Here is a 27,822-nt window from a genome sequence, read left to right as displayed (position 1 = left end):
TATATTAATATACTAATTATATTATAATTTAATGATATATTAATTTATTAATGTATTCTATTTATTTTTATATTAATACTATATATAATTATATATAATATATTATATATAATATTTTATTCATTATATATTATTTAGATATTGTTTTATGTTCATATATAAATATATATTAATAATTATATAGTTGTATATATATTTATATACTATATATAGTATATATATAGTTCTTTATTTCAATTATTTTATTGTGATATATATATATAACACAATAATGTAATTAAAATAAATAGCTTCCAAACAAATTACACCACACCACATTAGCCACAAGCCAATGTGCTCAGCAGCAGCACTCTACAAAGTGTCCTGCAAACAGCACAAGGAACAGCACTTGCAGAAGGCCAGGAGGGCACATCCCAGCTGCAGAGCTGTGTCCCAGGCAATGTGAGCTCACTGCTGTTTGAGGGCAGGCTGATCTGCAGATGAGAAAGGGCTGTGAGGCGTGAGTTAATGATGCTGTTAGGACAACCATGGCAGAGAAACCCCCAGGGAGCTGCAAAGCCAGCAGGGCAGCAGGGTGAGAAGAGGGGTCCCTCAGACCCCTCACACAAACAGGATGCATTCTGCTTTTGAGAACAATTTGTCTGCAATTTGTCTGGAATCTAGTTCTTTATTTGTGCACCACACCATGAACCAGGGTTTGGTGTGAGCCTGGCCAAGCCCGTTCTCCCCACATGAAGAGAAGACTGACAGCTTAACAGCAGAGGCAATGCTGGGCTACAGCCATGCCCAAGAAACATTAATAGATTCGTTTCCCTTTGTATCCCAAATGTCAGCCCTTCAACTAAGCCTCTGTTCTGTTAGATTGTCTGTGTCCTAAGGCACAGCAAAGTGACAGAGAAAAGAAAGCAGAATCTCCTCTTCCTCCCAGCCTGGTTTCTCCCACAAGGCACCACAGTGCTCCTCCTGTCTCTGTGCCAGCTTTCATCCCTGAGAGTGCTTTCAGACCATTCTTCTTTTGACAACAAACCTGCTGAGCAATTTGTGTCTCTCTTTGTCCAGCTAATGTTACTATTCAAACATAGGGCCAGGACATCTGGGTGAAGGGATTTTTCTTCTGCTGGGAACAATAGACTCTATTCTCATGAGCACTGGCAGTCACAGTTAATATCTCTGCCTTGGCTCTCTGCAGACCTGGCTGTGCTCTCCTGAGGTGACAGACACCATGGGAAAGTCAGCAGACATCCCAGCAGAACCACAGGTTTTGGGGGAGCAGCTCTGTAAATTTTACAGGTTTGTGGGCAAATTGATCTAGTGATGAGGTGAGGCTGATGCTCCAAAGGATGCAGGCATGTGGCCAAACTCCCTTTGGAGACATGAACCATCACAGGCCAATAAATGCAGAGAAGAAAGCAGCATGAACAACCTAAACAGAAACAGAATAAAGACTTGTAATCAGTTCTCCTTCCTCTGTCTTCCTGCATGTAATGAGCTATTCACTCCAGCACCTGGCTGCAAGTGCATCATCTGTGTTATACCCCTTCAGCAAGAGCTCCAGAATTGCTCAGACTTCTGCATATTTTTAGACTAACTCGCAGATCTATCAAAATCTGTCAAAAAAACCCCAAAACAATCAAGACCTTAAGACCTGGACAAGTAAATGCAAAATGCCAGAAAGAAATACTTAAACACAAATATTTACTTCAGTTATAAAAGAAAGAGATTGCTGGGGAGCCCAGTTTGTGCAATGCAGGAATTGGGAATGGCCTCAAGACAGTCCCTGTGCTGGAGCAACTCCATCAACTCCAAGGGCTGGACAGTGCCTGTGAGTGGCAGAGAGTGTTCCTGGATGGAGAACTGGAGCAGTCAGCACATCTGCGTCAATGCCTCTGATCCATTTGCCTTTTGCTGTGCTGGAGGGCTCTGGAGAGGTGCTGCAGACCCCTTGGACTCCACTGCACATGGGAACGTGGAGGAAGGCCTGGAGATCTTGGAGAATCCCCCCGGAGAACTCCTGTGGCAGAGGAAAAGCATAGATGTGGGATGAGGGCTTTAGGACCAAGGGATAAGGTCACACTCAGTCCACACCAACCAACCAACCAACCATTCCTTCCCTTAGATGACAGATATTAGAGGCCACAGGCTGGAAGTCAGAATTCAGGTAAAAAGCAAAATATTGGGCAGGGGGAAAACCCATCTAAATTGAGAACGTCATGCTATGGGCACAAGGCCATCTCTAGGGAGCCAGAGACTCCTCACCTCATGGGCATTGCTCCCCTGCTGAAGAGAAGGAGGGCAATGGAGAGGTTTTACACCATGGACAGCATTGAAAGGGGAAGTGAGGGGGTCTGCTCCAACAGAAACAGCTCCGCCCATTAAAAGAGAGTCAAATCTTTCCACCTGGGGAGCCTAGGAAAGCTTGTTTTTTCTAGCAGGGCAGAGGGAAAAGTGGAACAGAACAGAATGGAAGACTACCAAAATTATTAGCCCTCCTTGGGCCCCCCTCACAGTCAACTCACTCAGTGAATGTATAAAAAGGCAGAGCTTCTCCAGAGAAGCCCTTGCTCCCCTCAGCAGCCCAAACCTCTCCACTTTCCATAAGATAGAGACCACACCAGCACCAAGGCCTGGCCACCAAACTGCTGTCCAGGGGTTTCTCTGCTTCAGGGAGAGGTGGAATAGTGTGGAGGGCTGCTGGTCCTTACTGCTCTCGCAGTGAGGTCCCTCCCAGCCGTGGCACTGGCAGCGGTAGCTCCCCGGCCCCAGGATGCACACGCCCTGGTTCATGCAGGGGTTGGGCTTGCACAGGTTCACAGGGCTTCTGGCTTCTGCAACAGACAAAGAGCAGAGAGCAGGCTCAGGTACATCTGCCTTATTACTAGCTGAGACCCACATCCATCAGGAGTGCTGCAAAAATTGTCATCAGGGGCTACTGGGACTGGAGAAACATTTAAACATGGCAGAGGGTGCAAGCCACAATCCTGTCTTGACACTTTAATCTAGAGAACAGAATGGCTTTTCTAGGTGTCTAAATCTGGAGAATATTCCTAGTAAAGCTTAAAAGAGTCACTTAATCATAGGCTGCATATGCTAGAAAAGCAAAATGGAGCATCTGCAGAGCTGTGAGCACCCCCAGACCTGGACAACACAGAGCAAGGCACATGCCCTACCCTAACAGATTCACAGTCTCAAATGCCACTGAAGTTCAAACCTCACTTTGCCCCAGAGAGGATAAGAGTTTCCACTGGAGAGGAAAAAGGAGAAGTTGCTAACTGGGAAGCAAGGATGGCATGAATGGAAAACAACACAGGGAAAATTTCTGGGTTTCTTTTTCAGGGGGCTTGAGAGAAGCCTGCAAGCACAGCCCAAGTTATTAGCCCTGTTGTTATGAAGTATGTGACAGCTTTCCCAACCCTCTCAACACAACAGAGCCCAGCTGTCAGCAGGGCTGGCAGTGTTCCATGCTGCCTTGCTGCCAATACACTAGGTTAAGTAGCAGCATCCCAGAGGAATTTGCTTCCAGTCTGCTGGCAACACCACCGTGTTGGTGTTGGTGAGGGTGTGAAATTCCTCTGCTCAAAAACTTCGAAGTGGTGTAGAGCTGCTTGCCTTACCCTTTGCTCCAGGGTAGAAAAATTACAGGGAAAATAGAAGAAGGGGAAGGAAAAAGAACACAAATCCTATCCCCTATCTGTCAGGGAGCTTTCTACAGCTCAACAGACATTGTGCTCATTCTCCCTCTGCACATTAAATCTCAACCCACACCTAAGACAGGCAAAATTATAACTGAAACTCTTTTTTTTTTTTTGACAATCCTAGATTTGAGACATATTAGTCTTTAGCTCCAGTTGACTTTATAAGGAATCAAGTCTAGTTCAAAAAAATTTTTGCCATCACGGAATTTGTGAACTGGGGTCCTGCCTAAGAGTGTATTCCCAGGGATGGACACTTTCACTATTATTGGGCTGAAAGCTGGATTTCTCAGACACACCACTCATCTTCCAGGTGCTGCTGCTCCCCAGGAGCTGTTCCATGGTGCTCTTCTCTACAGGTGATGTGTCCACCTCATCCCTCCAGGGATCTCCACAGCATAACCTCACAGACCCTGCTGTGGGGAATCATTCTGCCCCAACACCATTTCTCTGAATTCCAGAGAATTGGTGAACCTTAAATGAGGTTCTTGCACTTTGATGATCCCAATAACTTGTATTTCCATTAATCTGATTCATATATATTTAATGCTTGGGAACTTTTCTCCTAAACCCTAGGTCCTTTTTTTCTGGACTCTTTTCAGATGAAACCTCAGAACTAATACCATATTCCAGGTATACAGAGGCAGGGTCTGTTTCTCAAATACTTTCATAATGAATCATAAATTTTTAAGTCCTTTCACTGACAATGATTCTGTTATTAAGCCTTGGATTTGGGAGTAGAAGACTGAGTGAAGGGCTTATCTTTACATCGCCCTTGGTCCCAGCCTATCTAGTACAAACTGTGATTTACCTGCAGATGAAATGAAAGCAACGATTCACTCTCAGGAAATGATATGTTATTACCCTGACTCCTTGAACCTTGCTGTCTCTTCCCCTTCACCCCTGGCATTTTAGCTAATTCCAAGGTACAGTACATCGTTTTTGTAATAACATAGCTGAAAGTACCCCTGCAACAGAAACACACTGAAAAGCTCAGCAGAAACCATCTGCAGAGCCTGCCAGGAGAGCAGCTCTCACTCCAAAGGGATGATGCTGCAGCTCTTTCTAAGCCTGAAGGAGACACAGCTGTGCCCAGAGATGAAAAGGACCTCTGAGCTGCAGCTCAAAGATGCTTCTTTTGATCTTATAAACATGTTAAAACATAGCAAATGGATAGATGTTAAACTAACGCTATTTTGAATGAGAAAGCAAGGCATGGTATTTTAACTAGGAGTAATTTCATTGTCACTGTCTGAAAACTAGGGTTGCTGTCCTTTCTGAAAAGCTGATTTCTAGACAACATGCAAGTGTTTCAAATTTACTATTAGAGCCATATTTTTCCCCAGCTGAGGAATGGCACTCATGACGCAAAGTTCTGAAGAAACGCCACCTTTTTTTCCAACCCCCAAACATGAGTTTTTAACAAATGTTTGAAAATTCTTCCCTTCCACTTTGAGGATAAGGATTTGGTCCTAGAAATAAGATAAATCACAATTTGTGTGAAGTTTAGTTTAACAGTCTGAAGGCTTCGAAATGGACAGATTCTGATTTTAGGATTGAATACAGGGCAATACAAAATCTTGAAAGCCTACATGATAATTTCAGCAGTGGGATATTAAGGATGAACAGGAATGACGAGGTTGCAGACTCACCACTTTACAAACACCTGGTCACAAACCTGTTGGACAATGGAGCAGACACCTCACTCAGGGCAGGGACCAGCACAAAAAAGGCGTCCATTAATCTCCCCCACCAGAAACACTGAAGGGGTTGCAGTAACACAGTAGAATTTGCAGTAACACACAGCAAATTCTACAGATTTAAGCAACATCAGAAAAAGAGAAAACTTCTTTTTCCTTCAGAGAAAGCAGAACCTAGATCTAGCAGGGCTAAAAGAGCCAGTCACACTATGGCCACTCTCACCCACTGGACTGAATCTTAGGAAAGTTTCTTACTAATTCCTGCAAGATTGCTTTAGACAGTCATCAGAGCTCTGTCATAGTTTCTCCCTCCATAAAACGCAAACGATAGTATCAAGTTCAGTCAGTAAAACATCTAAAAACCTACAACAGCAGCAGCTGGAGACACTGACAGAGAGTGATGACTGGAGGCTCTCCTACCTTCACAGATCCTCTCGATGATAAGGCCTTGATAATACTGCAAGTCTTCATAGGAGGAGATGTGGACCAGGTAGTTGGGGGACCCAGCAACTCTCAGCAGTGTGTCCCTGTCTGTGTCCCCAATGACAACCACAAACACCAGGATGCCGTTGTGCCTCAGCTGCTGGGCTGGGGCAGCTGCACCCTGCATGCCCCCCCCGTTGGAGAGCAGCACCACCACCTTGTTGACCCCAGGCCTTGCTCCCTTCTGCACAGTCATTACATCACTGTGAACATGCAGCAAGGCACTGCCAGCAGAGGCCGAGTCCCCAAGGAAGGGCACCTGGTCGATGGCCTGGAGAACAGCAGAGCTGCTGGTGTGGGTGTCCAAGGCAAAGACAGTGTGAGCTTTGCTGCCATAGGTCACCAGGGCAATCTGGGTAACGTCCCGGTTGATGATGAAGTGCAAGCAGCTACTCCTGACAAAGCGCCTCAGACGCAGAAAGTTCTCCAGGCCAACTCCAGACGAGGCATCCACAGCAAATGCCAAATCCAGAGACTGGGCCTGGCAGCCTGGGGAAAGGAGCACAAAGATGGTGTTTCTCAGAACATATATCTGCTCCTTTCTGACTGAAAAACAGCAGTGAGAGGAAATTGTGCGCAAAATTCAACACTGCTGATCACTGATTGTGAAGGGTGATCTATGTCTCTTTCACAAGATCCATCACAAAAATCACTCATGGGAGGTTAGTCCCTGGATCTGTGACTGACAAACAAAAACAAGGACATTGATCCTTCTGTCCTTCCCTCTTCCCTGCTGGAATTCAGGACACCGCTGCATGGTTTGGCAAACTTGTCCCCCCTGGCCCACACCACAGTCTTACCTTCAGGATTGCCCACACTGCAGATTTTTCTCTGCAGCTCTGGCATCCTGTTGAAGAGGTCCTGAGGGTCAGAGTAGACAATGGTCTGCTGTGGATTGCCAGTCACCGTGGTCAGCTCTGCTCTCATGAAGCTGCTGCCTATGCCAATCAAGAAGATATTTTGGTCCTTCACATATTTAGCAGCTTCTGCTACCGAATCCTCAGACTTGGAGTCAGTGAGCAGGACAACCACACGTGGGAGACCATCCTGCACATCTGCAAAGACTGGGCTACTCCTAAAACCGTGCTGTGCAATGTACTGCAGGGCTCTGCCTGTCAGGGTTCTCCCTCCACTGAAATTTAAGACATCAATTCTCTTCGTGAGACTGAGTGCGTCCTTGTGCCGGCCCAGTTCAATGGGTACCTTGATATTATCATCATACTGGGCCACCCCCACACTCACTGGGGAGTCCTGGCCCACCACGGCCTGGAGGAATCTCTTGAGGAAGGCCTTGAAGCGCAGGAACCCTTCCAGTGTGACCCCTGCTGAGCTGTCCATCAGGAAAAGGAGATCCACACCGCACTCCAGGCTCAGCTTTGCTGCTGGAAAGGGAGAAGGCAATCAGTCATCTGCAGGGCAACCCCAGCAGAGAGAGGCCTGCTGTAAGCCTTGTGGAGGGGGAACACTGTGCCCAGCAACCCAAACATTTTGCCATTCATATAATGAGCTAGAGGAAAAATGGCCCAGCAGCAGGCTTTGTTTTGGTTGGATGCCATATAAACCTTTAGAGACAGGAAATATCCATGGGAATTCTTGCAATTTTGGATGGAAAACTTCAAATCAGAAATTACAGCTCCACTCTTAGTGCTGTGGGCAGAACATCTGAATGACACAATCACATACTGGAGAAAGGAGAGAGTCCAAGCACCAGACCCTCACCTCTGACACCCTGAGACACTCTGAAGCTGGAACCTTGGTTCTGGAAAAAGTAAGTACAAGGTGTTTTCTAATGATCAGGAGCTTTTGGCTTTTTTACATTGAACCCCCAAAACCAGGAGCTCCTGCTGCACTCATGTGTGTGGTGAGGGGACCAACAGGCACATCCATGTCTCTCCCAGTGACTCTGATCCCATGGCACCTGCATTTAGGCACAAAAGCAGCTGTTCCAGGGTGAGACTGTCAATACTGGCGCTCTTCATACCCACACAGTGTCTGAACAGCAGGACCCAGCCACTGGGCCTGACACAGCATGAGAGTAAATTCAGCCTGCTTTTGGAGAAAAGCCCAAGCATTGTGGCCCCATCCCAGCTGTCCCCAGGGTGGCACAGAAGGTGTCACCAAGGCAGGACCCAGCTGAGAAGGAAGGAGACAGAGCACAGGCTCACACCTACCACAGTGGATGTCTCCTCCATAGCCCAGCAGGCAGAGGCAGTGGTACCTGTCCGGTCCCTCTGGGACACATGTGCCACCATTCTGGCACGGCTGGGAGTCACAGGGGTCTGACCAGGACAGGGAAGAGAAAGACAGGTCATCAGCAGGGAGCCTGCCCTTCCCCATCCTCTGCCAGCATGAGCAGCATTGCTAGTGGAAAAAGAGTCACAGCTCTGTCCCTCTTGCTGCAGAGTTTGAACCAACACAGGGCCACCTCACCTCCAGGGCAATTTCCATTTGGGATGGCTCTCCAGCAGGCTGTGACAAGAAAGCAAACCACACTGACTTTGTTTGAACAATAGCAGTGACACCATATTTGTATAAAAAGAGAATTGGTAAAGGTTCTGCAGTCCTGACAGATTTTCAGCAGCAATGAAGAGGTCAGGGTCTGGCCTGCTGCTTGGACAGTGCTGTACTGGTAAAGAAAATGAAGCTGCTATCATCTGAACTTGCAAAAAGGACTGAAGGAGCACAGCTATTCAACAGCCACAAAAATGGGCTGGTGATCAGCACCTGTCAGGCTCCTCACTAACCTGATGCTGCTTATGGTACCTAGTGTATGACTGGAGGCATCCCTGCATGCTTCCCTGGCTGGAGAACAGTGACTCCCTGCAGGCACTGGGAAGCAGTGCAAGACTCTGCCCCCAGGACATGAGCAAATGAGAATTCACTGGCTCCTCAAGTGGAGGAGAAGTTACTGGGAGACATTTTAATCCAAAAGAACTCTGGTCATAGATACCTGTGAGAAACAAAAAATTGATTAAATATCTACTGATCACAGTCTCTCACTCTGAGCACAATTTTTGAGAAGTGAAAGCAAACCCTTGTCTTTTTGCTCTTTAATTATTACCTTTCCTGTTTCACAAATTAAAGTTTTGGAAGAGCAAAATCCCACCTGGACATACAGTTCGGAAGCACCTGGATGGGTGTTTTATCAAGACTCTCTTCCACCTGAAACAGGAAGAATAAGATCTGCCATTAATTTAAATATTAACAAGGTGCCTTCAAGATGGATCTTACTGTGTTTTCAATGGAAAAACTTCCCTTTGAAAACACAGGTTTTCAAAACAAGTATTTTTTTAAAACAGTCCATTCTAAAGGAGATGGCAAAAGGAAAAGCATAATTTCATTGAATCTACCCTTTTTTAAAAAATTCAACTGTAATATTTACATTTTTAAATTATGGATGTATTTTTAAGACTCAAAAAATTATTTTGTCTGCTTGCTGCTCAGTCAATGAGCAGAGACTCTTCCTAGGACTACAGACTGTTTGCATCAGTCTTCTGAGGGATCTTTATCCCAGTAAATAGTCACAGTCAGATAAAAGCCTCATTACTGTATTTATCTCTCAGTCCCTCTCATTTTTAGAGCTGTGGGTGCCCAGCTTACCTGGTGAAGGGGCACAGTGAAGCCTGCACTGCATTGGGCTGCTTTGAGCCTTTCCAACACACATAGCTGCCAGCCAGCTCTTTCACAGTCTCCAGGGTCCTGCGCTCACAAGGGTGGGACTCAACTTTGCAGCCTGCAGCAAAGTAAAAAGCAAACTAGCCTCAGCTGCCTGAAAATACAAAGGCTGTAAGAGTAGAGAGCTATTTTCAACTACCTGACAACAACAGACTGGGCAGAGCTTCCAAGAGCCTCTGGGAGACCCCAGAGGTAAGATTTCCTGTTGAAAAGATCACCAGCCTACTCCACTTTCTGGAAACCTAAATATTCAGCCTCCTTTGCTTTGCTATAAACCACACACTACTGAATTCATGGTTCAGTGACAGTTTTTCAGCCCCTTTGGTGCCTTTATCATTCATGTGTTTGATTTTCTGCTACCTCTGGACCACTCCAGTTCTATCCTTTCTAACTCCTGGTGCCTCCCCCTGATACACAGCCAAGTCCATTAGAAAATTTAACACAACTGCCTTTATCCCTCTATCCCCTGTCACATGACCAAAAGCCAATATTCCCATTTTCAGAGGTGAATCAGGATGCAGGAAGATTTAGGATTCTGCAGCTTGGAGGTATTTGGAGAGCATGCCATCCTGTTTGGGCACCAGAAGCAGATTACCTCAAAGTGCAACACCTGCTAATTCCCCTGCGTGCTTCCTGACACTGCCTCATCATCCTCACTCAGTGCCATGTCCAAGCTAAAGCATGGGCATGGAGGTGTGGCCAGCAGGGTCACCTGGAGCGGTGGCAGTGCAGACAGGGTCACTCAAGGTGCTGTACAGGCCATTGGCAGCATCCTCAGCATCTCCAGCAAAGAGCAGGTGCCGCTCAGGGGGCTCGCTGGCCAGCACTTGCAGCTCCTCCCACCTGCCAAGCAAGGCACAGGTCAGCTGCTCAGCCTCCTCCACAAAGAATTAAAGTCAGAACCAACCCTGTGCAGCAAACAGAGAGTTGATGCAAAACCATGACACTCCTCAGTTTCCAGGATCCTGGTGTGTTTAGTCTCAGGCAGCAGCATAGCTCTACCAAGTGGAAAAGTTTCTGTCATTAACTCTGGTGCTCCTTCTACATCAGCCATCAAGTCAGTGTTTCCTCTGTGCCTGCATTACCCTGAAAATTCCTTTTTGTCATGGTTTAAGAATGGTATTCCCCAATTTAGTGTTCTCACTGAAACCAGGCTTCCCCTTCCTTCCCCTCTCACCTCCAGCTGGAAACACAAAAGGCAAAAATATTTCATGGACTGAGATAAGAACAATTTAGCGAGAACAGAAATGAAATGAGAAATCAAGCAGCAATGGCAGCAATAAAAATATTAATAACAAAAGATATAAGACGAAATCAATTTCCTGGGAAAGTCTGTCTCAACACTGTTTGTCCACCACACTTTCTCCCCTCCTTGGAAGGAAGGAATGCCCTTCCTCTCTGAAGGGAGAAAGTCCCTTTCCCCCACCCCTGGCAATGACAAAGTGGTATGGATTATCTCCTAGATACACCCACAGCTACAGGAAAAAAAAAAAATCAACCCTGCTCTGGCAAAAACTAAGCCACCTTTTTCTCTTTTCAAAACTTATATCTAGCCTGAGACAACCCCTCACCCACCAGGACTGGCCATTTGGCTAGCTGGGTGTCTGCTTCCCACTCTGGAGAGTTTCCTACCTTGGAAACTTGATTCCCACAGCAAAAACTGTGATGTGTCTCTCCTTCACCTGCATTGCAGGCACTGCAGTGCTGCCCTGGGACTTTCCATCTGAAATGATGATCAGGACTTCAGGGACACTTGAGTTTCTGCCACCAGGGAAACCCTTGTGGAGAATGTACTTCAGAGCCTGACCAGTCTCTGTGCTGCCACCTCTAAAAAGCAGGGAGATATAATCAGAAAAGAAGAAATCAGAATTCCTCCCCTGGTACTGAATTTACCATTTGGGTTGCAAATTTTTACCCTCTGGTGTGACTGTGTTCACAGGGGTCTGAGGATGAGGGAACAGATGAGGATCTGACTCCACGTTTCAGAAGACTTGATTTATTATTTTATGATATATATTATATTAAAACTATACTAAAAGAATAGAAGGAAGGATTTCATCAGAAGGCTAGGCTAAGAATAGAAAAAGAAGGAATGAATAACAAAGGCTTGTGTCTCAAACAGAGTCCGAGCAAGCTGGGCTGTGATCTGCCATTAATTAGAAACAACCACAAAAGACCAATCACAGATCCACCTGTTGCATCCACAGCAGCAGATAACCATTATTTACGTTTTGTTCCTGAGGCCTTTCAGCTTCTCAGGAGAAAAAATCCTAAGGAAAGGATTTTTCAGAAAATATCATAGCTACACTCTGGTAATGGGAAGTGTAGCCTATTTCTGCTTGTTGCCACACAACAGATCCATGGGGATGTCTCATCCTGTCATTCTTCTCATCTTCCTACCCACTGGTCCCATCTCTTCACCCTTATGTCCCTCCTCTCCAACTCAGAGTGGTCTCTACAGCAGTGTGTTTCTGCAATTGGTGCAGTAACCAGAACTCTTGGATATTTGAACTTTATTTCCATCTTCTACAAATGTCTCTACAGCTTCTGTCTTTCCATATGAACATTGTGGTCATTCAGCTGCTGAAGGGGTGCCGGGTGTGGCCCTTTGTGACACGGTGTGTTGTGTCAGAGCCCTGGGTGATGTGTGACACGACTGTGGCCCTTGTGACACAGCAGAGGGCTGTGTCAGGGGTATCTAAGGGGCACAGAGCCCCGGGAATCCCATTCCTGTGAGAGCTGCTCTCTCAGGAGGAAGCAGCTCCTGGGCTCCCTGTGCCCCGACCGCATCAGATGAGGAGGAGGAGGAGGTGAAGCCCAACTCCCAGCCCCCAGCCTGGCTGGATGGATGGAAAACCAGCCCTCAGGGGGCAGAGGCTGGGGGCAGGGGGCAGCTCAGGCCTGCCCCTGTAGGACACTGAGGAGGAGGGTGCCTTTGACCACATGGATAAAGACTGGGAATGTGACTCGGATCAAGAGCTTTCCCCATGGAGAGACATTACCAGACGGGAGCTCCGCCTTTGGGAAGAAATGACACTCCAAGAGTATAACCAACTACAGGAAGGTGTGAGGGCCCAGGAAGTCTCCCCACAGAGAGCTGTGAGGCACCAAGAGTTGTATCAGAGGTGTGAGTGTGGGAGAGGTGCAACTGTGAGAGTCCACTGGAGAGAAGGCTCACAGGAAAGGCTGTGGAGAGCAAGAGTGACAGGCCAGGAGTTGCACCGATCGCGCAGAGAGGATGAGACACACCAAGCACAGGCCCAGCAGGAAGGGCAGGCGCACCAGGAACCATCTCCTTTGGAAGAAGTGCAAGGCCACCTATTCCAATGGGAAGGAGACAAGAGACACCCAGAGTTGTCCCAAGTGGGAGACAACAGGGACAAGGACCTATCACAAGGAAAAGACTACAATGTCCAGGAGCTGTCCCAATGGGAAGATGATGGGAGCGACCAAAAGCTGCCCCAACAGGAAGGAAGCATCAGCAGCCAGGGGCTGTCCCATGGGGCAGAAGGCATTGATTACAGGATATGGGACAAACCCTTGCTCCCAGAGAAGGACGAGGATGCCCAGGAGGGCCCCACCTCTCCCAGCAGTATGGGCACTGAGTTGGCAGGAGAGGCAGCTCATGAGCCGCCCAGAGCCTTTTCTGCCCCAGGGAGTTCCACAGAGGATGAGATGGCAGCCACTCTGGCTGAGGAGGAAGAGCCCCTCGAGGTGGAAAGGGCACCAGGTTCTCCTGTCCTCATGGAGGAAATGCCACCAGCAGCAGCAGAGAATCCATGCCGGTCCCCAGAGTGCAGCCAGGCCGTGCTGGATTTAGCGAGGCGCATCAGCTGGGAGATCGTGGACAATGCTGTGCTTGTGATCCAGGGATCTGCCCAGCAGCCAGAGGAACAGAGGGACCTGGAGCAAAGCTTGTATGCTGAGATAGAAGTAGCAATTGCAGGAGGAAGAGGGGAAGAGAGCCCAATCTCTGCTCCACACAGTCCCTGCTGCACCCCCAGCCCCTTGCTCAGCCCACTAGGAGCCTCCAGTGAGGAGCAGGTGGACACAGACAAGGGATCAGCCCTGGAAGAGCAAGAGCCTGAGGAGGGGGCCTTGGCTGAGGAGCTTGAGCATTCTCAGGGCGAAGATGAGGAAGGCGCAGAGCTGTCCCAAGAAGAAATCAATAAATATCAAGAGGGGTCCCAAGGAGAAGCCTCAGATGAGCAGGAGCTGTCCCTAGAAGACAGTAGGTACCAGGATGTCTCCCAGGAAGAAGCCAGCACAGGGCAGGAGCTGTCTCTAGATGAAACTGGGAACCACCAGGAAGAGCCCCAAGAGGAAGCCAGCTTTGAGCAAGAGCTGGCCATAGATGAAGCTGGTATGTACCAGGAAGGGTCCCAAGGGGAAGCCAGCCCCGAGCAGGAGCTGTCCCTAGATGAAGCTGGTAGGTACCAGGAAGGGTCCCAAGGGGAAGCCAGCCCCGAGCAGGAGCTGTCCCTAGATGAAGCTGGTAGGTACCAGGAAGAGGCCCAAGAGGAAGCCAGCCCTGAGCAGGAGATGGCTGTAGATGAAGCTGGTAGCCATCAGGAAGGGTTCCAAGAGGAAGCCAGCTTTGAGCAGGAGATGGCTGTAGATGAAGCTAGTAGGAACCAGGAAGAGCCCCAAGAGGAAGCCAGCCCTGAGCAGGAGCTGGCCATAGATGAAGCTGGTAGGTACCAGGAAGAGTTCCAAGAGAAAGACTACAGTGAGCAAGAGCTGGCCCAAGCAGAATCCAGAATCTACCAGGAAGAGCCCCAAGAGGAAGCCAGCTTTGAGCAGGAGCTGGCCGTAGATGAAGCTGGTAGGTACCAGGAAGAGCCCCAAGAGGAAGCCAGCTTTGAGCAGGAGGTGGCCATAGATGAAGCTGGTAGGCACCAGGAAGAGCCCCAAGAGGAAGCCAGCTTTGAGCAGGAGGTGGCCATAGATGAAGCTGGTAGCCATGAGGAAGGGTCCCAAGGAGAAGCCAGCCCTGAGCAGGGGCTGTCCCTGGAAGACACTGGAAGCCACCAGGAAGAGCCCCAAGAGGAAGCCAGCTTTGAGCAGGAGCTGGCTGTAGATGAAGCTGGTAGGTACCAGGAAGGGTCCCAAGGGGAAGCCAGCCCTGAGCAGGAGGTGGCCATAGATGAAGCTGGTAGCCATGAGGAAGGGTCCCAAGGGGAAGCCAGCCCTGAGCAGGGGCTGTCCCTGGAAGAAGCAGGTGGGTACCAGGAAGGATCCCAGCAGGAAGCCAGCAGTGAGGAGGAGCTCTCTTTAGAAGAAGACCAAAGCCAGCACGAGCTCTCTGCCTGGGATGAAAGCACTGAGGAAGAGCTGTCCCATGAGGACGTTGAAAACTACCAAGAAATTTCAGACTGGGAAGAAGTCACGGAGCAGGACCTGTCCTCAGAAGAAGCTGAAAGCCACCACGAGCTCTCTGACTGGGATGAATACATTGAGGAAGAGCCATCCCATGGCGATGTTGGAAACTACGAAGAACTTTCAGACTGGGAAGAAGGCACAGAGAAAGGCACTGAGCAGAAACTCTCCTTAGAAGAAGCCCAAAGCCACCATGAGCTCTCTGACTGGGATGAATCCATTGGGGAAGATGATGCACTGTCCCATGGAGATGTCAGAAGTGACCATGAAATTTCAGACTGGGAAGAAGGCAAGGAGCAAGGCCTTTCCCAAGGACAAGTCAGTATCTCCCAGAATCTCTCTGCCTGGGAAGAGCCCAGCGAGCACGAGCTGGCCCACGAAGAGGTCAGCAGCTACCAAGAAGAGTCTGATTGGGAAGAGTCCATTGACCAAAGGGTCTCCAAGAGACGTCACTCCCGCCTGTCCCGGGCGATGCGGGCACTGCAGGGGATGTTCTCCTGCCTGGCCCCATGGCCCTACGATTAGGGCTGGCTGCCAGCACCAGCCTGGGCCCTCAGCATGTCCCCCATGTCCTGGGACAGCTGCCTTTGCCCAGACATGGCCCTGCAGCCCCAGCAATCCCCAGCTGCTGTGGAGCATCCCAGGCTGGTCTCTCCAAAACAAATATCACCCATGTGGCCAGCCCCAAACCAGCACCCATGGGGGCACTTGGTGCCATGTGACTCAGTGGTGAAGGTCACAGACTCATCAGGGTGGGAAGAGACCTTGAATGCCATCCAGTCCCACCATCACCCTGAAACCATGTCCCCAAGTGCCACAGCCAGACGATGCTGGAACACTTCCAAAGACAGAGACTCCACCACCTCCCTGAGAAACTCCTTGCAATCAACTCCTGACCACTCTGTCAGGGAAAAAATGTTTTGAATATTTCATCAGGACCTCCTCTGGTGGAATCCAAGGATGTTTTCTCTCATCCTGAAAGGATTACATGCTGATCCTTTGGGATTTTATCCGTGAGGAATGAGCACAGACAGGTGTTTTGCACACTGCACGACTCCATTGCACACTGCATGACTTTGCCAAACATAATTTATCCAAAACAGACAGAAGTTGGGTTTTAAAAATAGTAGCATTAGTTAAAAAAAACCAACAAAAAAACCCCAAAAAAACACCACCAAAACACACTAAAAAAACCACAAAAAGAATAGGAGTAGGACTAATAATAATGGCACTTGATGCTAAAGTCTAGTTGAAGTATTAGAGCATAGGTTGGACTCAAGGATCTTAGAGGTCTCTTCTAACCTCATTATTCTGTGATTCTGTGATAATATGAAGAAGATTAAGAAGTAGTAGTAAATAACAAAATAAGCATAAGAATAAAAATGAGAAAAAAAAAGTAGGAATAATAATAACAATGAGAATAAGAAAAAAATAAGAACAAGAATAGGAATAATAAAAATATTAAGAATACGAATAAAAAAAGGGAAAAAAGGAATAAGAATGAGAAAAATAATGCAAATGGAAAAAGGAATAAGAATGATAATAAGAAAAAAATAATAAGAAAAGAATAGGAAAATGAATAAGAATTTAAACAAGAATAAGAAAAAAGAAAACTAAGAATGAGAATAAGAAGGAATAAGGACAAGAATAAATTGATGTAGAAGAAGAAACAGAAGTAAATAGTAGGAAGAAGAAGAATGAGAAGAACAATAGGGATGATAATAAGATGATGGAGATAAAATAGTAGTAGTAGCTAAATTATTATATATACATTATAATGCATTATTATTTATTATATTATTAAAATACATTATTATATATTCTATATAATATATTATTATTATTTATATGGGTAATATCAAGTTAAAAAACACATCTACACATCCTCTAGCATCACAGAATGGTTTAGTTTGAGATGGACCTCAGAGATCATCTAGTTCCAACACATTCTCTTCTGCTCTTTTTCTCTCTCTCTGAGACCTCTTTCCTATTTCTCTCTCCCTCACATTCCTTGTAAATAAAATCTGTATGTTGCCATCATATGGTCTCATTTGCATCTTCATTTGGGCAGAGGCATCTCTCCCTAAAACACATTCTCTGCCCAGCCTGTCTCCAAAGCAGAGGTTCTCCAACCCTCTGAGGATGTCAGCTGCTCTCCTCTGAACTCATTCTAGCATTCTACATCCTCCTCATGCTGTGCCCCCAGACATGGCTGTAGTGCTCCAGAGGGGTCTCAAACAATGGGCTGAGAGCCACAATCCCCTCCCCTGGCCTGCTGCTCCTCACCCCTTTCATGCAGCGCCCAAGGGTGGCTTTCTGGAATGGCAGCACAGATTGCAGACTCAGGCTCAGCTTCTCCTCCACCCACACCCCAAGTGCTCCTGCTCAGCCCCTGCCCTGCCCAGCTTCTTCCACACGTGCCACAGACCTATGTGCTACAAATAATTTCCTGTAATTGCTCTTAAGGGCTACTTTTATTGCTGTCCAGAGCAATTCAGGGGAACCAAACCACAGGTGTCACTCCTTCCTTGGAGGATTCACATTCTTTGTCTGCATTGATACAAACACACCTCATTTGCTTTCTGAACATCCATCCTTTGCCCTAGCACCTGATTTGCTTGTTCTAGAAAAGCATTTCATCATGCCCAAGTGCACTGTTTTTCCATCTACTCTCTGATTTCCACAGAAACTTTATCATTCTGTACTTGCCAGGCATCTTTGCTTTGAACTTCCTCCTCCTCTGCACTGCACCATTTCCAAGCATACTCAGTGACCATGTGTTCATAACAAGTCCAAATTTGCCTTTTTTCTGACCAAATGTCTGTGAGATGTTTCACTGAACAGTGCTTTGCATGAGGAAAAATACACTGTGAATAGTCAGTGTGGTGACTAAATCTTGATGAACTCACTACACTGTGCCCATGTGAGCCCTGAGGATTAGAAAAAGTTAATAAAGAGCTTATCAAATTGCTTATTAATTTGCATTTGGAGCTTCACTGGGGTTTGACACAGTGGAAATGTGTTTGAGGCATTACTCCAATAAGGATTTTCTGAAGTACAAGGAGATCTGGGCTTTACCTGCTGTCTTTCTTCAGGCACAGCACTAAGAAGGTTTCTCTCCTGTAACCAGCTGCTGACTGATATGAAAGAAATTAATGTGAAATTTAGCTTGAGATTACCACTGAGTATGGCTGGAACTGGCCAACGAATTCCAAAGCTATTAGGACAGCATTCACAGGGAGAGACCAGCAGTCTCCAAATAAATCACAGAAGCTTCACTTCAGTCTGGTGCTGCCTCCTTCCAAGTGCTGTCAGCTCTGGGCTGCAGTCAGGAAATGCCTCACTGGCCAAAGGCTCATCAGAAACACATCAAGGAACCTCTCAACCAAGATGTCAAACACCCATTTCTTTTTCAAAAGCCAACTGGAATCCATCCATAACTATTTTATCGACTTCAAAATGTCAGCTTTTCATTTAAGCTAGATGAAATAACCAGGCAAAAAGTAATTATTTCTGTTTGATCTGTCAGCATCCTTCTGTTGTCATCAAGGAAATGCAGTGCCAGGCAGCAAATGCTGCTTCACTTTCTCTGCTCTCACAGACTTTCAACAACAACCACAGAGGGGGAATGCATCTTTGTTTTCTGCAAGTTTTTCCTGTAACAGAGTACACAAGAGGTTCTCGATTTGCTAAACTCATCAAAAGAAATACAGCAAAATCCAGCCAACTGATCTTGCTTGAAAACTGCAAAACTGATCACATTTGCTTGCAATATGTGCAGCATCCTGAGAGCAGCAGATATCCATGGGAAATGTTGATCTAACCCTTAGTCCTAAGGCAGATCAGCTAAAAGAGTAGACATCCAGAGGCCTTGCCAGTACCTCATCTATCATCAAAGAAGTGGTATTTTGAGGTGATTGTCAGATCCTCAGTAGATCCAAATGTATTTCTCCAAGATGGAAAGTTTGGATTTTGAGAGGCTCTAAGGACAGCTCTTCTTTGGACTTCTGGCTCCATTTCCAGGGGTCATGGGAAGACATCCAATTCTTAACATTCAGGAAGAAAAAAGGTTTCCATCTGAAAACCTGATGCTCTTGAATTGAGCAAGCATACATAGATATCTACAGAGCAGCAGCTCATTACTGACTCACAGGACAAAGGAAATCGTAACCACCAAAAAATGAAGCAGCACACTGTGCTGCCTTAGCTCAGCCATGAGGGAACAACATGCTTGTTTTTCCGTGGAGGATGTAACCCACTGCCTGGCTCAGACAGACAGAAAGAGCTGGAAAACTCTCTATTTACCATGTTATAACAGGACACTGAAAACTTTGTCTCCTATCAGCTTTCACTATGACAGACCAGGTTTCACATTTTAGTGGATTGTGGATCATGGCGCACAGTGTTCATTCACCTCCCTCCCAGGGGACATCACACTGGTGTAAGCAGAACTGAAGCAGAGATTTCTAAACCTCAGAAAAAAACCTCAATCCAGAGATTGAGCCCAGAAAAAGCCCAGAAAAAGAGCAGAGCTGTAAAATAAGCTGACCTGAACACAGTCCTCTTGATTCTCTCTTTCACTTCTTGTTTGGTTAGATAAGAATCCAGTGGGAATTCCAGGCGGGGAGTTGAGCTAAACTGTATCATTCCCACACGGACCTAAAAGAAAAGGTTATGGAAGATTATGAAAGGTGTCTGTGCAAGTTTTACTCTTTTGATCAGTTTACAAACTTGGGAAGACTAAACTGTATAGAGGCAAACTATGTTTTTGATGTTGAGCCACAAGCAGTCTCAATGAACTTAGAGCAGGAACTCCATTATTATCTATACAGACTATAAACAAGGCAAAAAAGTTTATCTGGAAACAACCGCAGCCTCTGCTGCAGTTAGAGGCTGCTCAGGATCTATATTAATTCCCTCAGAGCAGCTCACAGCCTCAGGGGTTGTAAATTTATAAATAACACCTTATACACCAGCCCATTTATACACTGGGCAGGAAACCTTTCCATCACTGAGAGTAGCTCCCTCTGGCACTGAGCACAGCAGGCAACACAAACCAATACTTTTTCTAATAGTTCCTCTAAAACCATTTTCTCAAGTTGAAAAATGCAAATGGACTAAATGGTCTGTACTGGGCAATACATCCAGAATACTTCACTGAAGCCTTACAAGAAGTATTACGGAATATGAGAATTCCAAAGGTGGAAAGATTACCAATTTTCAGTCCAGTCTGTGAGACAATTAAGTGAAAGACTAGTGGAGAGATGGTATTTTAAAAATAAAATACAACCTTCCCAAAGACCTGACATTTATTTGGAAAGGCTCTGGCATGGAATCAGGTCCAGCAGCCATTCCAGCCTGTTGCAAGGCCCTCAGCTGAGGCAGTGCTGTGGGGCTAATTTCCCAGAGATTAATTCTTTAGCTTTCCAAGGAAAAGCAAGAGGAAGATCCAACTAACTGATGAGCTTCCAAACCAAAATAAAATGAGTAAAAAAAAAACCCAAATAATAATCTTTGACCTGAAGGATTATGTATTTTCTCAAGTTCCAAAGGAACTGTTTAAAATCTGAAGAATCAAGAAGCATTCTCCAATCCCACTGCTTCACAAACTGCATCTTTCTGATAATAATAAATACTCTGCCCCCATGGTAGGCTGAATTTTGCAATTTCACTCAGCAAGTTACCACTGGCCTTTAGACACACTGCCCAAGCTATTTGAAAATTAGAGGAGATATTCCTGACACTCACTCTGTCTGGATGGATGTCCAAGGCATCACAGAGCTTGCCTGCAAAGTGCTTGGACCTTTCAAAGCTTCCTTTGCCAATGCTGTAGGAGCCATCCAGGAGGAAAAGGACATCTAATGAGGCAGAGCACTGCATCACTGGGAGAAAACAGATATACACTGTGAAACTGTGTCTTTGTATCACCCCTGCCTGCATGAACATGACTGCTCTCAAGCAGAAGTTTCTGAGGTGCTTTTGCTGCAGTGGAAACCCACAATCTCACTGACATTCACATTTAATTTTCATTCACTGAAATAAATAAATGGCAGATTGCAGACTATGAAGAATAATTTTCAAAGCATTTAAAGGGAAATTTTAAAGTCTCCTCTGCAGCACTTGCCAGAATCAACTTCAAGGGAAAAAGAATCCAGAAGCTCAATAGAGATCAAGCACACTGACCCCTTAAGAGCTGTTTTGGCCAGTGATGCTACTCTACCCCCATTATTATAATCTTTTTATTGTCACTACTTTTTACAAATCCTTCCTGCTAGCCAAAACCTGAATTCATAATTAGGGTTTTCTAATCCCAGATTACAGGGATTGGAAGTTGTGAGGCATTCCCTTCTGGGTCACTGGCTCTCCTGAGGGGCACCCAGCCTTGCCCTGGGGCCCTGTGTTGAGGACAGGCTGCAGCACAGCCTCCCTGCCAGCCCTGTCCTGGCTTGTCAGCCTTGCCCTGGGAGCTGGGCTGAGCCTGGAGCTGCAGCAGAGCTCCCACCCCTGCCTGAGCATGCACAGAGAAAGCTGCAGAGCCCCTGCTGGAGCTCAGTGCATCCCTTCAGGTGTCCAGAGTTGGGGGGCTCAGAGACCCTGGCACACAGCCCAGAACACCTGGGGATTTGATTATGACCCATGGAGCAAGTTGCCAACCATAGATGAATATCTGCAAGCCATGACAAACTAAGTAGAATGATAGTGAATTTATCATGAGGGGAAAAAGTAGATTTTGGGGTTTTTTGAATGGGGATTCATAGGGAGCAAGGGATCTGGGCATGTCCAGCCTTTTTCCTTCTTCTTGGCCTCCATCTTCTGCTGCAATGTTGGCACTTTTAGATTGGTTTAGAGTAGAAGCTCACTGTCTAACATGGGTGATAGGTATTGGGAAGGAATTGTAAACATTGTACAGGTAGTTTTTAGTGTAAAGACATAACCCAGCCCTGGGGGCAGGCAGAGTGCCTGGAACTGTGCTGCAGGATGGACCTCAGCAGGGCAGGAGAAAGAATTTTATAGATAAGATACAATAAACAACCCTGAGACCAAGAAATGAAGAGCTCTGACTCCTTCTTCAAGTGCTGAGCTGGGAAAAGAGACTTTCAACATTCTCGGGGTCACTCTGAAAAACTAAAGATCCTGACAATCAGGAGAGAATTCACAACAGAGTTTATCAGTAACTACTGCCAGTAGAACAGGGAGCTGCAGGTGACCATGGGCCAGCCAGAGCCCCATCACTGCTCCCAGCAAGCTGCCTGTGCTGGCTTTACAGCCCCAAGAACCACCCACGTGGGAGGTCTGATCAAGGCAGTAATTAAACACAACTCTGCAAATCAGGATTGCTTGGAGCAGGCTCTGAAGAACTGACAGAAACACCATCCAGCTGGCAAACAGCCAATCTGGGGAAAACCAGAGTGGATCACATCCCAGGAGAGCTAACACCAATGAGGGAGAAAGCCAGGCTGGAGTAGAGGCAGCCACAGCACTGTGACTGCCAGAGCATTGCTGGGGACTTTACACACTGAAGAGGGGCTAAGAAATGTAAGTAACTACAACAACAACAAACTTAAAAAAACCAAAAAAAAAAACCATGCCAAAAAAACCAAAGAAAGAGGGAATTCAGATATAGAAAATGCTTTATAAAACAAACTTACACTGACCAGCAGCTGAGATCTTGCCAATCATCTCCTGGCCAACGTGGATTTGTTGTATACCCAATGCTAGCAAAGCTGTGGGATCAAACAGACAGCCATCCGTGAACAAGACATACAGGATTTAGCCTATAACAGCAAAAATGCTGGTTTGCTGTATAGGTTTCACAGCTGCAAAACATAATTTGGTGACACAGCAGTGTATCTGTGTCAGGAAATTCCTTCTGGCAGGGACACAGAGAGCATGAAAAACGACAAGGATGTGACTCCAGCACACAGGACAGTCTCTCTGCTCACTGCATGCAGGGACAGGGCAAGAATGAGAGCTAGGCCAGCCTTAGGCTTCTGAGATTACAGCCATAAACACTGGATAGATTTATGCACTTTTAATACAACATCAGCTTTTCCCACATCACTTAGACACTTCACATACAGATCAGTCATGTGTTCAAATTATCAGAAAAACTTTCTCCAGGTATTATTTTCTCCCCTTTTGGGTGAAACCATGTTTCAGAAGTTTACCCCTAAACCTCCTGGAGAGGTACTGACTTGGCTCTCATTCCTTGGAGTGAAGAACTCCAGCTGGAGATAGGGAAGCACCCGAGACCCAAACCACTGATGCAAAATAGCAGCTTTAAACATACCTTGGGAAATCAGGAAAATGCAGATGGACTCAAATGATGAGAGGTTCATGGTGATAAATCTGGAAGGAAAAAAACCACAAAAAGAAACAAAAGAGGAGAGGAATAGAAATCCAGTTCCCAAAGCCAATTTCTTTACCTGCAGCTGATCATCTTCTTCCTGGGTGTCTCAGGTGATGAGCTCAGAAACATTTTGTCTGGGGGGCAAAAGTAACTCCTGCCCTGGGGAGAACTGTAAGGAATACACAGAAGGGAAATGTTGTTATCATATTTCTTGAGTCCCATACCTTCTGGGTTGCTTTCTCACACCAGTAGCTCTTTACAGCAGTGTTGCTTCTTCATCAGGGCTCCTCCAAGGCTCTCCCTGACCACCCAACCCACACCCTTTCATCCCTGTTATCTTCACTAACCACAGCTGCTGCCCAATTAAGGACATCAGAACTGCAGCCCATTTAGAATAACTAGGATTGGGGCAAGGCCACTTATACAATACATATATTTTACTGAGACTCATAGGCCACTTATACAACACATATACTTCACTATGGCTCAAAGGCCACCTATACAATACATACTATGATTCAATGGCCACCTACAGGGAAAGACATGAAAATGAAGGAATAATAAAAAAGGAAATCTCTCAATGTACTCCTCTCCTTTCCCATCCCATCTGGAGAGATCAGCCCTGGCAGGGAGGGACAGCCAGCCCTGCCTGCCCTCCTCTCCTCCCTCTCCTGTGTACCTCCCTTTCTCAGCTGAGTCCCACCAGGGTGCCTGGGGAGGCCAGTGGAGAGCCCAAGAGAGATGCTCAGGGCTTCACTGAGCACAATCTGAGCCTCATCCCCCCAGCTCCCCTTCAGCTCCGGCTGGGATGCCCCTGTTCAGGAGCCCAACCCAGGGACCCATCCCTTGAGCAGTGCTGCTGCCTGTCCCCATCCCCATCCCCATCCCATCCCCATTCCCATTCCCATTCCCATTCCCTTCCTCATCCCCATCCCCCTCCCATCCACATCCCCATCTCCGTCCCTTCCCTGTCCCCATCCCATCCCCATCCCCATCCCCAACAACACTCAGCCCCAGGCTCCTTCATGCCTCCTTTTTCACAAGGACTGGCTTTCTGGGGAGATGTTTTTATGCATAACTGTCCAGCAAACTCAATTTTCTGCTCATTTTTCCTTTGAAATCAGCGAGGCTGCCATCACATCGTAGGTAGATTTCAGTGACACTTTCAACCATGGCCAGATTTAGACCAAATGTAGCTGGTAGAGCTCTTGGCTTTCTATTTCAAACATGGATATTTATTTTTTCTCCAGATTAAAAGCACTCACTAGAGCAGATTCCTGATGGGTCTCTGCCCCTGTTATTGCACAAGCAGATTTTCTTTATGTAGTTAAAGACAAGTAAGTGTACTTCATGATGACCAGCTCTATTAGTTGTTTTTCCAGAAAATGGGTGGATTTTTCTCAGGAAATACTTGTCTCTGCAGTAAATTATATATCCCTCACACCAGAGAAGGCAAGATACCTAAAGCAGGCCATGCTCAGTTACCTGCACAGGTACAAAATGAAGAGGGGATTAAGAAATGCTCTGTGGCATCACCCCACCATTATTACAGACACAATAACCCTGTCCTGCAGTGCCAGGTGCATCAAGCATCCCCCTTCAGCAGACTGGACGGATCCCAGGCTTGGCTAAGTAAAGGGAGATCAACACAAAATACAGCTTCATTGGGGAAGCCCCACTGTGTGTCTCCCAGGAGCTTCAAGCCCTGCAAATTCCACAGAGGAAAGGTCATTCCTCTGCCATGCCCCAAGGACATTCTTCCCAGGAGCTATTTCCATGGTGCACATCACCCAGGGCTGGACAGGCCTCTGCCTGCAGCCAGATGTGACAGGTGCTGTGGATTTCACATTGTTTTCACACAAGACATTGACAGGTCAAGACGTTTCGCCAACTTGGTTTTATCTTGGGTTTAAATCAACTAATCTGTGGGATGAATTCCTCGCCTTTTAGCCCAGCCAGACTCTCAGCAACAGGAATTGAAAGAAAGCTTCATCATCGCCTGCTTCTCATCAGCATTAGCCCAGGATTAGCAGCAGCAACCTTAGCAGCTTTGCTGGGGGGGGGGGGGGGGTGGTGAGTGAAGGACATTTTGATTTTATCTTCTCAGTCATTAAGATAGGGAATTTTAATAATGTCTACCTCAATAATGAGTCAAAAATACATATTTTTTAAACCACACTAAGTCAAAACTCCTATTATTGTATCCAGATTCTCACTTGGACACAGGAATATGACAGCAACTTACTCAAAGCTAAGTAAGACTTGTGACCATGTGTAGTGTGTTTGGAGGAGTGACACCAGAGATGGGAAAGGGAGGTAAAGGGGAGAAAATCTCCTCTTGACAAGTACCTTCCCAACATGTCTTTCAACATTGCAAAATATCACTCATTTTAATCTGGGAGAAAGCAGGAAAGATTACACTGTATATTCATTAAAACACATTTTTTACAAGCCAAGCAGCCTCCTGTCAGTGCTGAGGAATGGCCCCAGCTTGCTGAGGGGAGCTCACTGCTACGTGCTCATCTGATGTTCAGATGTAGGGAGGGAGGGGGGAACCAATCTTCCTGTCTGCTTTTTCAGTCTCTCTCAGCTTGTTCTCCATAAATAAATTTTACTTTTTTCTTCTTGCCAAGCTTTGGAGGCAGTGACCAACTTCTGTTAGGAGCCCATGTTCTCCCTCTGCCCAGACCCAGGCATTGCTTGGGGGCAGCTCACAGTGGGATCTGAAACTGAAGGGCGAGGAGGAAGACAACAGGGGAAATGTTTAACTTCTCCTTAAAACAAACATCACAGATTTCAGTCTAAAAGTTTTGACAGTGTTCTTCTCCAAGGGATAAACAGGATTAAATTTCCAGAAGACGCTCTGCAAAACCAGTTTATTTGTTCTCCCCCACCCAGTTCTGCAGCGAGGGAGTTTTGAGAGGCTCTTTTCTCCTGTGCAGCAAAGGCTCCTGTCCTTGATCTTGCAGCACTGCTCACATGGGGTACTGTCAAATTCAGCATGCTGCAGATCAGATCCTGTATGACCCATGGGTTACAGAATAACAGGCACTTCTCTGACCTAAGAGCTTTTGCTAAACTTACAGAGCAGTTTATTCTAACAGAAGTGCTTATGCTACTGTCTTTGCCCATGGCTAGAGCACACACTGAAGATGACATGGTTGATACCCCAACACACAGATGAGAAGTGGATCAGAACACACACTGCCTGTCCAGCACAGCCCTTGCTAAATAAATTAGGAAATCCGATTGTGTGGACAATTATCTCAGAGTGATGCCTCACTTTTACCATGCAAAATAGACAAAGAGGCTACTCTCATTCCTTTCATGAAGTGTCCAGACACATTAGAGCTATCAGTCTTTCCTTGGTTATCGTGATCAAGTTGTTATCGTGTCTTTTGCAGAAAGATGTCTGTTACAGACACGAGACACAACCTGTTGGAAAGCCAGCCCTGGCAGGCTCAGCTCTTTCCTCTGGCCGCACCCCAAAAGTGCTAGAAACAAAGTAATTAAAGCAAGAGAGCACGGGCTGAGTCTGGTTCCCGGCGTGGTGGGGATTATTTTTATTTTACTAACGCACCATAGCCCTGTTTATTTATTAGAGAGATTCACGCCGGTGTTCCTGCCGAGCTGCGGCAATCCCCGCACGGAGCTCGGCATTCCCTGCGGGGGGACCAGAGGCAGAGCGGCCGGGACAGGACCTGGGCTGCGGAACGGCGCTTTCGGGTGCCTCCTGTCCCTCCTCCCTGCCCCGGGCTGCGCAGGGCTCGGAGCCGGCTCCGCATCCCCACTGCCCTACGCACCCCGCCCATGGGACAGCAAGGTGTCCCCGCCGATGGGACAGCCCGATCCGCTGGGAACCAGCCCCAGCCCTCCCCAGAAAGCTCTCCCGGGCCCCATCGCCCCCGTGCTGCCCCGCGCCGGGCTGCGGAAGCAGCGGCCCCGAGCAGCCGGAGGAGCCGGGCAGAGGCTGCCCCCGAGCCCCGCAGCACACCCGGCTCCGCTGAGCGAGCAAACCCCCAGCACCTCCGAGCCCCACTCAGCCCCAACCCTCGCAGCCGGAGGTTTAGGATGTTCTCGGTTTAAAAGGGTGCGAACAAAGCTCTCCGAGCCGCACTTTACCTGTTCCCGGCACACTGCGCTGCCCCGGTGCACCTGCGGGGTTATGAGCAGCCTTCTCCCCACCTGGATTTACACCGTGCCCGGCTGTGACACCCTCTCCTCCACATCCACCACGGCCTGAACCTATAACTACGAACTGGGGGGTGGGGAACAACGCCAGGAACACCCACATTGCTGTAGGTTACACTGAGGAGGAACACTGGTGTAGCCGCTCCTCCGATAAGTTCCGGACAGCCCGAACTGTCAGCAGCCCTGGAGCACAGCCAGCAGGGCTGGCAGCAGCTCCGAGCAGAACAGACACACAGGCACCCTGCTCACAGCAGCCCGAAGGAGCTGCATTAGCAATCAGGCTTTTAAAATGTTTTTTCTAATGCTTGTTTTTCCACAGAAAACAATTCTTGACGTGGGCAGAAGTACCATATTC

General features: G+C 47.1%; 1 protein-coding gene across 3 annotated transcripts; it reads right to left on the bottom strand.

The window, feature by feature from the left end:
- Positions 1-404: 404 nt before the first annotated feature.
- Positions 405-27,622, bottom strand: VWA2 (von Willebrand factor A domain containing 2). 3 transcript variants are annotated; one of them, XM_074545263.1, is made up of 15 exons: positions 27,399-27,622; positions 23,353-23,445; positions 23,217-23,275; positions 22,576-22,650; positions 20,675-20,808; positions 19,476-19,585; positions 11,180-11,374; positions 10,260-10,390; positions 9,473-9,605; positions 8,979-9,034; positions 8,044-8,151; positions 6,673-7,251; positions 5,810-6,361; positions 2,703-2,825; positions 405-2,011 (listed from the first exon to the last, which is right to left on the bottom strand). In XM_074545263.1, exons 2-15 carry the CDS (start codon positions 23,403-23,405, stop codon positions 1,878-1,880), a joined length of 2,442 nt encoding a protein of 813 aa, XP_074401364.1. In that variant the 5' UTR covers positions 23,406-23,445; positions 27,399-27,622; the 3' UTR covers positions 405-1,877. The 3 variants fall into 3 exon arrangements, with proteins under 3 accessions (XP_074401364.1, XP_074401365.1, XP_074401363.1); XM_074545262.1 differs by having other exon boundaries at positions 406-2,011; positions 6,673-7,254; XM_074545264.1 differs by lacking the exon at positions 8,044-8,151 and having other exon boundaries at positions 6,673-7,254.
- Between the last annotated feature and the right edge of the window lie 200 nt (positions 27,623-27,822).

This window comes from Zonotrichia albicollis, chromosome 7, assembly GCF_047830755.1.
Source record: "Zonotrichia albicollis isolate bZonAlb1 chromosome 7, bZonAlb1.hap1, whole genome shotgun sequence".
NCBI lineage: Eukaryota > Metazoa > Chordata > Aves > Passeriformes > Passerellidae > Zonotrichia > Zonotrichia albicollis.
This window is presented reverse-complemented; position numbering and strand designations above follow the sequence as displayed.

Coding starts and splice junctions, on each gene's coding strand:
- VWA2 (XM_074545262.1), bottom strand. CDS start 23,405: ATGTTTCTGAGCTCATCACCTGAGACACCCAGGAAGAAGATGATCAGC. Junction 20,809..22,575: donor GATCTCAGCTGCTGGTCAGT/GTAAGTTTGTTT, acceptor GTTTTCTCCCAG/TGATGCAGTGCTCTGCCTCA. Junction 9,035..9,472: donor TCACTGTGCCCCTTCACCAG/GTAAGCTGGGCA, acceptor TTCCTGTTTCAG/GTGGAAGAGAGTCTTGATAA.